This window comes from Chinchilla lanigera, unplaced genomic scaffold (genome assembly GCF_000276665.1).
Source record: "Chinchilla lanigera isolate Chin_1 unplaced genomic scaffold, ChiLan1.0 scaffold00014, whole genome shotgun sequence".
In the NCBI taxonomy this organism is placed as follows: domain Eukaryota; kingdom Metazoa; phylum Chordata; class Mammalia; order Rodentia; family Chinchillidae; genus Chinchilla; species Chinchilla lanigera.
The window spans coordinates 30,444,985-30,457,335 of NW_004955415.1; the positions used below are offsets into that span (position 1 = coordinate 30,444,985).

The following is a 12,351-nucleotide window of genomic DNA, read 5'->3' on the forward strand; positions in this document are numbered from 1 at the left end:
GCCTGGACAAAGAACCCACTCTGGAGCCCCATTTTGGGACTTCTCCCAACTACCACGAGCTTTCTGTGTTCTTTTTTTTCCCAATGCACACCCCCTTTAACCCCCTCCTTTGTCCACAATTTTCGTCTTTGACTATGCGAGACAGCAGCCAGGTTTGGACTGTAAAAATAAGACAGAGCCATCAGGGGAAACAGAGGAAGCACACAGGGGACTTCTCTGCACTGCCCTCGCAAATTCCTGCAAAAATGTAATTACTTCAAAACCAAAGGGAAAACAATCCCAAACCTTGGCTCAAAAGTAGAGGCTATTCATGGCCTCAAATGGTAGAATGGTAGATCTCTTTTTTTTTTTTTCCTACCCAAGGGTAACGCGTTGATTGCTGATTAATGTTAAGTGACTACCATTGCCACACTGTTCTCACCAGTTTTCCTGCTGCAATTGGCATTTTTTGAATCCCTGCCCTGGGCAGGTGTGGGGTTAAGCAACTTACATACAGGATCGTGTTTAACCTTTGTAGCTATTCCAAGTAGTGACCTTGTTTCTTTGTTAAGATGAGCTGTAGAAGGGGGTCTCTCTTCCTTGGTGTGTGTGTGTGTGTGTGTGTGTGTGTGTGTGTGTGTGTGTGCGTAATTCTCCTTGTTTTCTACTTGAGATGAAGTGGGGAGTCTCATAGGTTCCTGAGACTCCCCTGTGGATACTCTTGGGTTGTTGCCTTGTTAAGGTGTTTTGTGCATGCTTCATTCTTCTCTCTTCTGCCTTATTTTGAACTCTAAAGACTCATCTGGACCCCCTAAACTGTGTTGGCCCAGCATACACCTGTATTATAATATTATAAACTGAAGAATTGAGGGAAAAGAAAAAGAATGGAACTACAGCATGAAGGTCGTCAGGGGAGAGGTCGGGCCTGTTTATCATCTGCACTGAGGGCTGTGGGATCCTTCTTGGTGGTGGCCACAGGAGAGGTGTGATCCTTGCATTCCTTCTTCAAGATCTTGTACTTTTCAGCCCAGGGGTTCACATGCACCGAGAAGTAGCAATTGATTTGCTAGAACATGAGAACAACTCCCCATTAAAAAGATCAGAGGAGCAGCATTGGATTCACTAAAAGACAAACAGTCAAGTTAAGAAGATCCACATGCAAGGTGAAATTTACACATGGGGTAGAAAGCAGAGATGTCAGGCCTGGAAATGATGCCTATTCTCTGCTCCTCCAACCCAGAGCTGTCTGGATATTCATTTACTTTCAGTCACTTGATAGAACATTGCTGGGGCCATTCTAGAAAATGTCTGTGGTCAGCACTCAGCATGCTGAGGGATGAGCTGCCTTTCTGGCACTCTCCCTGAGGGCCATTCACAGGATTTGTTTTCCCCAGCTTGCCCCCACGAGTTGAGTCCTCCCTGCATTTCTTTTCCTGTCCCTGCTCCAGCTCTGCCTGGGAGGACCTGGGGGCAGGAGCACAAGGACTGTCTGTCCCTGTCACTTGGATGCTCAGATGAATCCACTGGCTGCTGACTCCCAGTGTTCCCTGCCTTGGTCATCCCCATCTCTGTGTCACCTCTCCTAGGAAAGAGGTGCAGGCCACAGTCCTTCCAAGTAAGCTTGAGCAAACCCACACAGTGCTGTCTTGTGGATCTCAAGAGAACCCCACTGAGCAGTGCAGCGCGAACGAGGTCGGCCCAGTACCTTGTACTGCTCCCCATCCTGAGGGGGGCAGCTGCTGAACTTTGGCTTCAGGCATGTGGTTCTCCGCATCTCCACCTTGATGTGATACTCCAGGTGGTCAGTCACCTGTGGGCAGAGGAGGCCCAGAGGTGTAGCATGCCCTCTTCTCCCTTCTCTGTGGCTGCTGCCCGTGGGGGCTTGCTCTACACTGTACCCAGCACAGGGTCCCAGTTCTGGACAGCTAGGTGGGTGTCTTTCTTCTTCTTGCCTGTTTCTATGCCTCTTTTTTTGCTATTCAAAGAGAATTCACCTACTCAGGAGGTTGAGGTAAGAGGACCTCAAGTTCAAAGCTAGCTTGGCAACATAGTGAGATCCTGTCTCAAAAATAAAAAAAGTGAGCTTGTGAGTTCAAGGCCAGACAACTCAGCAAAACCTTTTCTCGCCAATAACGACCACCACTACCTGAGAATTCACCAGGAACCATCTTGCTCAAGGCTGAGGCTACCTAGGGTAGCATGAACCATGCTAAGGGCTCCAGGCCTGCAGACTTTCTTTGAAAGAGCAGATGATGCACATTCTAGGCTCTGGGGGCCATGTAGTCTCTTACCATCTGTGCCTGTACCAGGGAGTGTGACTGGCAGCAGACGGTGTGCACACTCGTGGCCCACTAGTTCTGTGGGCTGCTGGAGACCACAGCTACATCTGGCCCTGGGCAAGTGACTGCATGCTCTTCACCTTGGGGACCCCTGCAATGCCGGCTTCACCAGCCCCTTGAGTGTGTTTCTCCTAAAACTCTGCATCTTGAGGGCCAGGGGGCCTCCAGGGCCTCTTCTGGTGCAGGGTTGGCAAAGGATGGGAGTGAGACACCCACCTGGCTCTGCACCTGCAGCACCCGGATGATCCGGAAGCTGTATGCATCCTTGCTGTCTCGGTTGTACTGGTCATTGAGGAAGTACAGGGTCTCGGGAACGAAATTGTCCACCGCCGTCTCTTCATTCACACTAACAAAGGTCCTCCTCCTGTATTGGTCACTGAAGGCCACCAGCACCATCAGAATGGCCAGCAGGAGCTGTGGGGCCTGCCAGGACTTGGTCATTGTCCCTCAACCCTCTCACCTCCCAGGAGTGTGATTGTGCCAGGCCACCTGCCTGCGCAGGGATTTAAGTGCGGCCAGTGGCACCCACGCTGTCCCCTCCTCCCATCTGGCTCCCACCCTGCTTCTCCCCAGCAACACCAGCTCACTCCCACCTCACACTTCCCCAGAAGACAGTGTTCATTACACACACAGGCACACACATGCTCAGGAACACTCATGTGCACACCGTGCACCCACAGACACACCCACACACATATACTTACACACATGCACACTCAGGAGGATATGGTGCTGGTGGATGGACCAGGGTGATGCAGGTCCAGGGCCAAGAGAGGGGGCATGTTGGGACCCAGGAGGTGGAGCTGACAGCCACCCGGGAGGGATGAGGCTGTGTGCCCTCTCTGCCCTCTCCTGGCTGCTGGGTCACTGCACTGGAAATCCTGATGTAAGCATCCAGCAGTGGGCTATTGGGGCAGGAGGGACTCAGACAGATCCCTCGCAGTGCATGCCTGCAGTTTAATCATGGGGCACTCTGTGTGCCTTTCTGCGTGCAGATCTGGTGATTTTCAATTCCGGCCCTAGTGGGTGGCCCAGCTCCTCCCTTTGAGGTGCCAAGCCCAGGGAAGTAGCCCCCAGTACTCCCTGCGGCTCCTGCCAGGGACTGTGGGTTCTTTTCCTGCCACCCACTCGCCTTCCTGCCTGGCCACTGAGCAGTGGGCAGTGCCACATCCTCCCTAGTTCTGGGTTCTGATGCCCTTTCCTCCCTCTGATCTTTCTGCCGGCACCTCCTCCCTGCACGCCCAGACCTGGCCTCCCCTCTGCAGTAACAGTGCTCAACCTTGGAGTGACGGGGGCAGCCCTGGCCCCTACCTAGCACAGGGGCTACAGGGGCACTTGGGGCTCTCCAGTGAACTCCACTGTGCCCTCCATCCTGGGCCAGCTTTCAAATGACTCCGAGCCAACACTCAGTCTCCGTCCCCTCTAGGACTCGCTGGTCTCGTGGGATGTATTAGAGCTGCTGTGCTGCCAGCTTCCCGTCCTGCAACAGACACAGAGACACACAGTTGGAGGAGGAGGGCGTCTGCTCAGCCTTGGTTGTGGTTGGTGCCCCCACTGCCTTGGTGGTAGCAAGAGGGAACTGCACTGCAGGGACTGCGTGGCAGGGCAAGCCTGGTCCCCAGACTTCCACACCAGCCTTGGGGGAACACTCACCCCATGCACCTCCTTCCCAGCCTGACCGCAGCACACGGACTGTGCCACCTCATCCACCCACCGTGCTGCCAGGCCTTTCTGGTATGGAAGCGGGAGAGGAGAAAGTGGGCACCGCGGGCCTCCTGGTGGGGCAGAGCTGCCAGGCTGGGTTCTGTAGCCCTGGGCTCCACACCAGAGCTGCCCTCACAGCTCTAGTGAGTGACCATGGCCAGCGGCTCAGCGTGGCTCCAACCCAGAACCTCACCATTGCAGGGGTCAAAGCCAAGGTCAGAAGCACCTGTGAGGCAGGAAGAGGTGTCTCATGTGGGGGTGACGCTGCCTGCACAGCAACATTGTGGCTTTGGCCTAGACTCACGGGCTCCTCATCATGGCTTCGACCTAGGCTTGCAGGTATCCCTGCCACCCCAGGCTGTCTTTGCCCTGCTTCTTGGCTGCCAGGCCAGGAGAGCAGGAAGTGTGCACTACTTCCCCAAGTCCTCTGCTCCTCACCAGTTTGGTTCCCCAACCTCAGTGAGAATGTTTTAGTGGCTTCTTTGCCTACTGTGGAAAATTTTGCATTCTCCTCTGACTCCCATGGAAACCAGTGTTAATAAACAGTCCCATTTTAATGCTCAGTAAGATTTACATAAAATACTGTGTATAGTTTTAAGGGTGAGAGACCCCTGAGTCCAACCTAGTGCCATAGGCCCTGTGTTAAGAACCCCTTTCCCCATGCTCAGCTTCTAATGAGGCAGGAGTCAGCTCAGGGAAAGGCTGGGAAGGCAGGGAGGCCTTGGCCACCTTGGAGCCAAAATTCAGGACTGGATCTGCCTTCTGAGTTAAGCATTTGCCTGGCCCAGGGCACTCAGGTCGGAACACAGTGGGAAAAGATGGCCAGATAACTTAGCTTACATACAGTGAATCCTGGGCAGGTGCCCAGGGGTCTTCTGCAACCCTGGCTGACCCCAACCTTGATGATCATGTCATTGACCGTGAAGATTTGGTCCTCAGGAGTCATAGCCATGACAGTGCCTCCAAGGGCTCCAAGGGCCAAGAAAGGTCAGAAACTCCACTGATGACAGAGCGGCCCACTCAAACTGCCAATGGCCATATTCCTACCTAAGTCCATGCCCTCCATCCCTCCCCAAACCCCAGGTTTAAAACTCTCAGCACCAAGCCCTTTAAGCCAAGAGTTCCTGGCCATTCCCACCCTGTAAGGAAGACTTGTCTTTTCTCTTTCAGATAAATCACTGATCCTACTGCTGTCTGGGGCATTTGCTCAGGTCTTTGTTCAGCTTCGGCAACCTAGACAGGATCTTGACCCGGGAACAGTGGTTCATCGGGTTGGGAGGACGGGGTTGGTGACCTTTGAGGAGGAGGTGGCAGCAGTAATGGCTTCTCACAGAAGCTCCCAGGATGCTGGCCACACACCCCACATTCCATGAGCCCAGCTGGCGTGTGGCTCCGACCAAGGTCACAGGCGGCTTGGCTGCTGCTTCTCCACCCGAGGAGATGCTCAAGGACATTTCTAGGTGTTGCTGGGACTGCGGGGATGTGAGGGCAGCAAGTGTGCAGCACGTGTGTCCTTAGGGTCAGGGCTTTTGTCACCAGGCGCACGGACCCCCATTCTCAGGCTCCAGGATCTGGGGATGGCACTGTCAGAACCCCACCCAACAGGAAACACCTTGGGGACCCCAAACTAGAGGGAGAGGCTAGAGCACAAAAGCACCAAACAGTCCCCAGCCCCAAGCATGAGAGGACTCCAGGGACAGCGGGGTCAACATTACCCAAGTGGCTACACTTGTAATATTATTGGTTGATTGTAGTTTTGACCCACCCTGTACCCACACTGTGATTTTGCTCTATAAAGTTTCTCAGAGAAGTAGGCTCCTTGGCAGCCCATTTGGGACTCCTCCTATCTCTCAGGAGCCATTCCTGCTCCCCGTTCCTATTCTCCAATAAATTTTCCTACTCTTGACCTTCACTGTTCCTTACAATTCATTCTCTGACTTCGGGAACACGAACTCATTGTATCTGATGTCTAGCCGTGGAGAGTTACATATTTTTCCCCTGTGTCACCTTCCACTCTCCCTCCTTTCTCTCCCCCGGTGTCCCCTTCCACTCTCCCTCCTACACGGAGTGGAGGGCTGCATGGCTGCACGGCAGTGGCAGAGGTGGCAGGGATAGAAGGGTACAGTGGTCAGTGCCAAAGGCTCTGCGCCCGGACAGGACTGCTCAGCCACAGGAGGGGCCTCAAGGGCAGAAAGCCCTTCCAGTCACATCCTTGGACTGCAATCTGTGGCACCACTGGTATCCAGTGTCATTCCTGCTAGGCTCAGGCTCAGGGCTGTCCTCAGGACACAGGGATAGTGCTCACTGTTCCCCCAGCCCACATGCCCTCTGGTATCCTGAACTTGTTGGCTTCAGAGCTGACCTTGCTGAGCTGAGCCACAGAGACGCAGTATCCTCACTGGCATCCACAAACACCTTTTCCATGGTCCAGAGGCAGGCACCCAGCATGAGCAGCACCCCAGCAGGGGTGCTGTCCATAGCACGGCTGTCTCCGCATCGCCACCTGACACAGTAGGCACCCAGGGCTGGGGAGGGGTTCCCACTGTGGTTAGCAAGCCCCTCAGGCTCCAGACCCACTGGCCTTGCCCACTGAGTCCTGTGCTACTGACCGCCTTCTTCACCGCTCCCTGTCCCCATCTGCCTGGTGACAAAAGCCCTGACCCTAAGGACACACGTGCTGCACACTTGCTGCCCTCACATCCCCAGCAACGCCTAGAAATGTCCTTGAGCATCTCCTCGGGTGGAGAAGCAGCAGCCAAGCCGCCTGTGACCTTGGTCGGAGCCACACGCCAGCTGGGCTCATGGAATGTGGGGTGTGTGGCCAGCATCCTGGGAGCTTCTGTGAGAAGCCATTACTGCTGCCACCTCCTCCTCAAAGGTCACCAACCCCATCCTCCCAACCCGATGAACCACTGTTCCCGGGTCAAGATCCTGTCTAGGTTGCCGAAGCTGAACAAAGACCTGAGCAAATGCCCCAGACAGCAGTAGGATCAGTGATTTATCTGAAAGAGAAAAGACAAGTCTTCCTTACAGGGTGGGAATGGCCAGGAACTCTTGGCCTAAAGGGCTTGGTGCTGAGAGTTTTAAACCTGGGGTTTGGGGAGGGATGGAGGGCATGGACTTAGGTAGGAATATGGCCATTGGCAGTTTGAGTGGGCCTCTCTGTCATCAGTGGAGTTTCTGACCTTTCTTGGCCCTTGGAGGCCCTTGGAGGCACTGTCATGGCTATGACTCCTGAGGACCAAATCTTCACGGTCAATGACATGATCATCAAGGTTGGGGTCAGCCAGGGTTGCAGAAGACCCCTGGGCACCTGCCCAGGATTCACTGTATGTAAGCTAAGTTATCTGGCCATCTTTTCCCACTGTGTTCCGACCTGAGTGCCCTGGGCCAGGCAAATGCTTAACTCAGAAGGCAGATCCAGTCCTGAATTTTGGCTCCAAGGTGGCCAAGCCCTCCCTGCCTTCCCAGCCTTTCCCTGAGCCGACTCCTGCCTCATTAGAGACTGGGATGGAGTGTGCACAAAGGCCATGGCAAGACGCGATGACGAGGGTGGAAGCCCACACAGCTTGGGGTGGCACGCACCCTGATAGGCTGTGTTTCTGGGGCCCCACAATGTCAGCAATCTCAAAATGTCTTCCTCCTCTTGGAAGCTGCAGGATGGCTTCCAGGACTGCCAGTCCCTCCATCCCTACTCCTGTCTCTTCCTGGGGCATCCCTGCTATGCCTGTGGCCTGTCCCCAAGGCTTGGCCAGGGCATAGGGCGTCCTGACACCCTCGGCCGGGAGCATCTGCCCAGGTCCCCAGCTTGCTAGCCCTGTGGTTGTTCTCTTGCTGGAAAGCTTCAGTAGGAGGCAGGCAGGGCTGGGCCCTACAGACTGGGATGCAGTGTGCACAAAGGCCATGGCACTGCGGAGTGAGGGGGAGGATGCCAGGGTCACTCTTGGCAGGTCTTCTGTCCCCAGCCCCTCACCTTCAGGCTGGCTGCCATCCACTCCCTACCCTGCAGAGCTCCAGCCTGGAACTTGTTCTCCCTCAGGTCCCAGAGTCCCACCACCCACCTGCTCTGCACATAGGTGAGGCCCAGCTTAGGGCAGGAGGCAGCAGAGTTGAGCTTGCTGCTGGCTTGCACGCTGTGCTTTCGAGGGGCTGGAGCTGGAGCTGGTAGTGCCAGGCATGCAGTGCAAGTGTCCCTGAGCCCGGGGCGGGGGAGCTGCCTCTTCCTGCTCTGAGCTGCCTGGTGATGGCTGATGACCGATGGCCAATGGCCTTGGCTCAGGCCAGGGAGTGGCAGAGGGAGGTGGCCAGCAGTACAGAGCTCTGGTAGGCGGGGCTGGGCGGAATCCTGCACCCAGAGTCAAGAGCTATCTGTCCGCACCACTACTGCCCTTAGCTGCACGACCCAGCTGGGTGCTTGCACAGGGGCCAGCCATGCTGCGGAAGGTGTCACTGCTTGTGGGGCTCCTTATGTGGGGGACCTTTTCCAGCCTTGACAAATTCGTGTACGTCGACAAGAACTTGAAGGCCTTTGTCATGTCTGTGGAGCACGTTGTGTTCAAGTTCAATGAGGCCCAAGAGGACCCGTTTCTTTACAAGGTCCTGCGGATCTGGCGGAGCAAGCGTCAGGTGAGTGGACCAAGTCTCTGGGGATCCACCTTTGCCTGGAACCAGGTGGGGCAAGATTCTAAGTTTTGAGTTGGACACACGTTTAAAATGAAAGCCAAGGTCTAATGAGAGGAACTAAGGTTCTGCTTTGATTTTGCAAGAGCACAGCCGCGAAGGCAGGGCAAGAGGAGGAATGGAAGCAGATGGAAGCCAGGGGAGGGACACCCGGTGCTCAGGGTTGCAGAAGGGCAGGCAGAGGAAGCTGGTAGGAGACAGGCACAGAGGCACTGGCACTCACAGACAGAGCCCACACAGAGGGAGAGGTTTAGCACCTGTAGGACAATGACTAGCAGTGCTGGGGTGCAGGGGAGTGGGCCGAGGGCGGCAGCATTGCTGCTAAGAAGTCAGCAGCACATGGATAGGAACAGATGGAAACCTCATCTTAGGCTACAACCCCAGGCAGGCAGGAGCCAAGCAGACCCAGCCCCAGAGTGAGAAAACAGGAAAGAAAGGAACAGCAGGGTCACAAACAGGAGGCAGAGGGAAGCGAGGGCCGTTTTGGGGGTGGTTGGGGGAAGCCCTCCCTGCCTCGTGGGCTGGAAGAGTCCAGCCATGGGAGGGTTGGGAACAGCAGTGGCCAGCAGGAGATGCCCGTGGGCTGGGCCAGTGGTGTATTCAGGGGACAATGGCAAGCACAGGAAGGAGGTGGCACAGTGAGGGGGAGCTGTGCTGAAGGGGAGGCTGAGCTCAGGGTGCAGGGACTCCACTGAATGAGGTCCTTGGATGAGCAGCATGCTGCTCACTAGATGTTGCTGTCTGTAGCAGCCCATGCTGCCCAAAGAAGCTGGAGACCAGGACAAGGGGGGGTCCTTGGTCAGGGGCAGGCAAGGGCAGCTGCTGTGAGCGTGAGGCACAGTAGACTCAAGGAGGGACCTAGGAGTTTGTCCCAGCATGGGGGGGAGGGTGGGGATTCGGCCAACTGAGGGATAGGTGAAGGTGGGTGAGGACAGCCAGCTGGTCACACTGGGCCCTGGAGCAGCCTGGGCAGCACCCACACAATGGGGGGTGGTGAAGCCTCACTGGAGGGGAAGCCAGGCTCCTGCAGATAGCCTCCATCAGCACCCCACTTCCTTGGATGGAAGGATGAGCAGGAGCAGCATCAGTGCCTGTGCCATGTGGGGTATGGCGGTGCAGATGTGTCACCCAAACATCTCTAGGTCACCCCACACAACAGGACTCAGTGGGGACATGGCTGACAGGCTCCCACGTGTGTTTGGTGCCCTAGATGAATGATTGCTGTTGTTGGGGCTGGGGTCTAACCTAGGGCTTTGCACATGCTAAAGCCATGCTCTACCACCGAGCTACACACCAAACTCATGCTAAAGCCATGCTCTGCCACTGAGTGACATGACCAAGTCACAGGACAGCCTTCCTTAGAGGAATGGAGAATTAAAAGGAAAAATAGAAATCAAAGAGAGGCATTGCTCCTGACATGCTCACTTTACTGATAGGCGCATTCGATCCCTCTCATTTTTTTTTTGGTTCTGCTGGTATGACACATTTCAACAAATTGTTTCACAGCAGGCTCTCCCATTCTTCTTTGCAGTTCTCTACTGAGACATATTTAATAGATCTGGAGATGGGCCGTACAATGTGCAAGAAACAAGACGATGACTTAGACAACTGCCTGCTGCAGCAGGAGATAGGACGGAGGAAGGTACAAGGGTGAAATCACCCCAAGCAGCGGGTCTTCTGAGACTGGAAGTGACAGTGAGGAAGGCCCAGGGTGGGGGGCCCTGGATTGGGCAGCAAGGGCCTGACCCTGCTCTCACAGCTGCAGTGCTCCATGCTGGGCACAACGTCCGTCCATAGGCAGCCTGGCTCCTGGCCACAGACCTGGCCTTCCTGATGCTCTCGAGTGCAGCAGACCCTGATGTCCCTGGGGGTCCCTTCATGCTTGGGGCTGGGGGGCTGTTTAAGACCTTGAGCTCCAGCCTCTCCCTCCAGTTTGGGGTCTCAAGCGCGTTTCCTGTTGGGCGGAGTTCTGACAGTGCCATCCTGCGACAGGCATCTGGTCCACAGGATCTGGGAACTTTATTCTACTTTATATTTTTCTCTGGTACTGGAAATTAAACCCAGGGCCTTTGCACTGAGCCACATTCCCCAGCTCGTTTATATTTTTAATTAAAAAGAAATTTTTAAGATGGGGTCTTGCTAAATTGCTAAGTGGCTCAGGCTAGGGTTGAACTTGCAACTCTCCTGCCTCAGCCTCTTGGAGTGCTCGGACTGCATCTGGTTGTGAATTTGGAACCCAAGGGAGAGCATCCATCAGGGGCAGCTTCTGGGGGGAGGGTGTGCCTTGCTTACAGGGGGCACCCACAGGACAGCTCCTGGCTCTATTAAGGCCCTTGGTGGGGACAGTCTGTGCAGCAGCATGGGTGTGGGGGAGGCTGGAGAGGACAGGATGCCCCAGGGACCAGTGACAGCCCAAAGTCCCTCTTGGGACCTGGGCTCAGCAGGTGGAACAGCAGCCTCTGTCCGCTGTGGGGCTCTGGTTGATATTGGTTTCAGCTTTTTTCTTTCTTTCTTTTTTGGTACTGGGAATCAAACTCAGGACCTCCTGCTTGCCAGGCAGGGGCGATTCTGCTGAGCTATATTCCCAGCCCTGCTTTTTTCTTTTTCCTTCCTCCTCTTTTACATGTGGTTCTGACACCTCTGCTCTACGGGAGTGGAGAGCACCCCCATTTTCTAACACTGTGCTCTCTGTCTTCCTTTCAGGTGCGCTGCACTTACTTTGTGCGGACCCTGGAGTGGATCACCCAGTTCTCCATCGTGAACAGCACCTGTGATCAGATCTAGGCGGGGAGGGCCTGGTCAACCTTACAAACATCCTTATCCTCTGGAGCGTGACAGTCCTGTGTTCTAGTTCGGGGTGTCCAGCACAATTAAAAGCCTCTCATAACACTTAAAGTTCACCAAGTCTCTGTGCCCTCTCGTGTTGCTATTTGCTATGGATGTCATTGTCAGGATCATCTGTCATCATGGTCGACTGTCATGTCAGCTGTGGCTATGGAGTGCTCAATAAGCTTTGTGAAGCAGTATGCTCTTTGCTTGCTGTGCTCATTCATTCATTCTTCCCTGAATGTATGACTTCTTCATTCATCTCTGCTTCTCCATGCCCTTCACCCCACCACTCAAAGGAAAGCAAAAGTTTGCCGGGGAGCAGCCACCTGTTTCCCCTCTACTCCCATCTTAGAGACTGGGCTCCTAATGGCAACTCCTATGGGTGGGGGACTGTAGGTGTCACACCCTCATGGATACTGTGGCTGCCTGATTGACTTACCTTCCAGGGTGGGAAGGTAACCTCAGAAACCACAGGACCCCACCTCCTCTCTATGATTCCCATCTCCTCTCTATGATCTCTACCTCCTCTCTATGATCCCTACCTCCTCTCTATGATTCCCATCTCCTCTCTATGATCTCTACCTCCTCTCTATGATCCCTACCTCCTCTCTATATGCCCCCCCCCTCCATGGCTGCCAGTCCTACTACCCTGGAGAAGGGCATTGTAATGACAAACCTCCAAAGACAAACCTCTCCTGGATCCTGTGGGAAGAGACGCCAGGAATACCCAAAATGAAGGGCCAGTGGTCTTCCCTCCTCCACCTTGGGTCTTTGGGAACTTTGATTTGAGTAACTTCTGGCAGATATCTGCCCTTCCCCT

At 54.8% G+C, this 12,351-nt stretch overlaps 2 protein-coding genes across 2 annotated transcripts; one reads left to right on the forward strand and one right to left on the reverse strand.

Annotated features, from left to right (window-relative positions):
- Window positions 1-571: 571 nt before the first annotated feature.
- Window positions 572-8,455, reverse strand: Cst11 (cystatin 11). The gene is made up of 5 exons (XM_005381138.2): window positions 8,401-8,455; window positions 8,084-8,291; window positions 2,535-2,694; window positions 1,685-1,789; window positions 572-1,045 (listed from the first exon to the last, which is right to left on the reverse strand). Exons 1-5 carry the CDS (start codon window positions 8,453-8,455, stop codon window positions 887-889), a joined length of 687 nt encoding a protein of 228 aa, XP_005381195.1. The 3' UTR covers window positions 572-886.
- On the forward strand, window positions 8,339-11,602 carry LOC102004805 (cystatin-12-like). The gene is made up of 3 exons (XM_005380969.1): window positions 8,339-8,648; window positions 10,234-10,344; window positions 11,406-11,602. The coding sequence occupies exons 1-3, from the start codon at window positions 8,454-8,456 to the stop codon at window positions 11,484-11,486; spliced, it is 387 nt and encodes a 128-aa protein (XP_005381026.1). The 5' UTR covers window positions 8,339-8,453; the 3' UTR covers window positions 11,487-11,602.
- The last annotated feature ends 749 nt before the right edge of the window (window positions 11,603-12,351 follow it).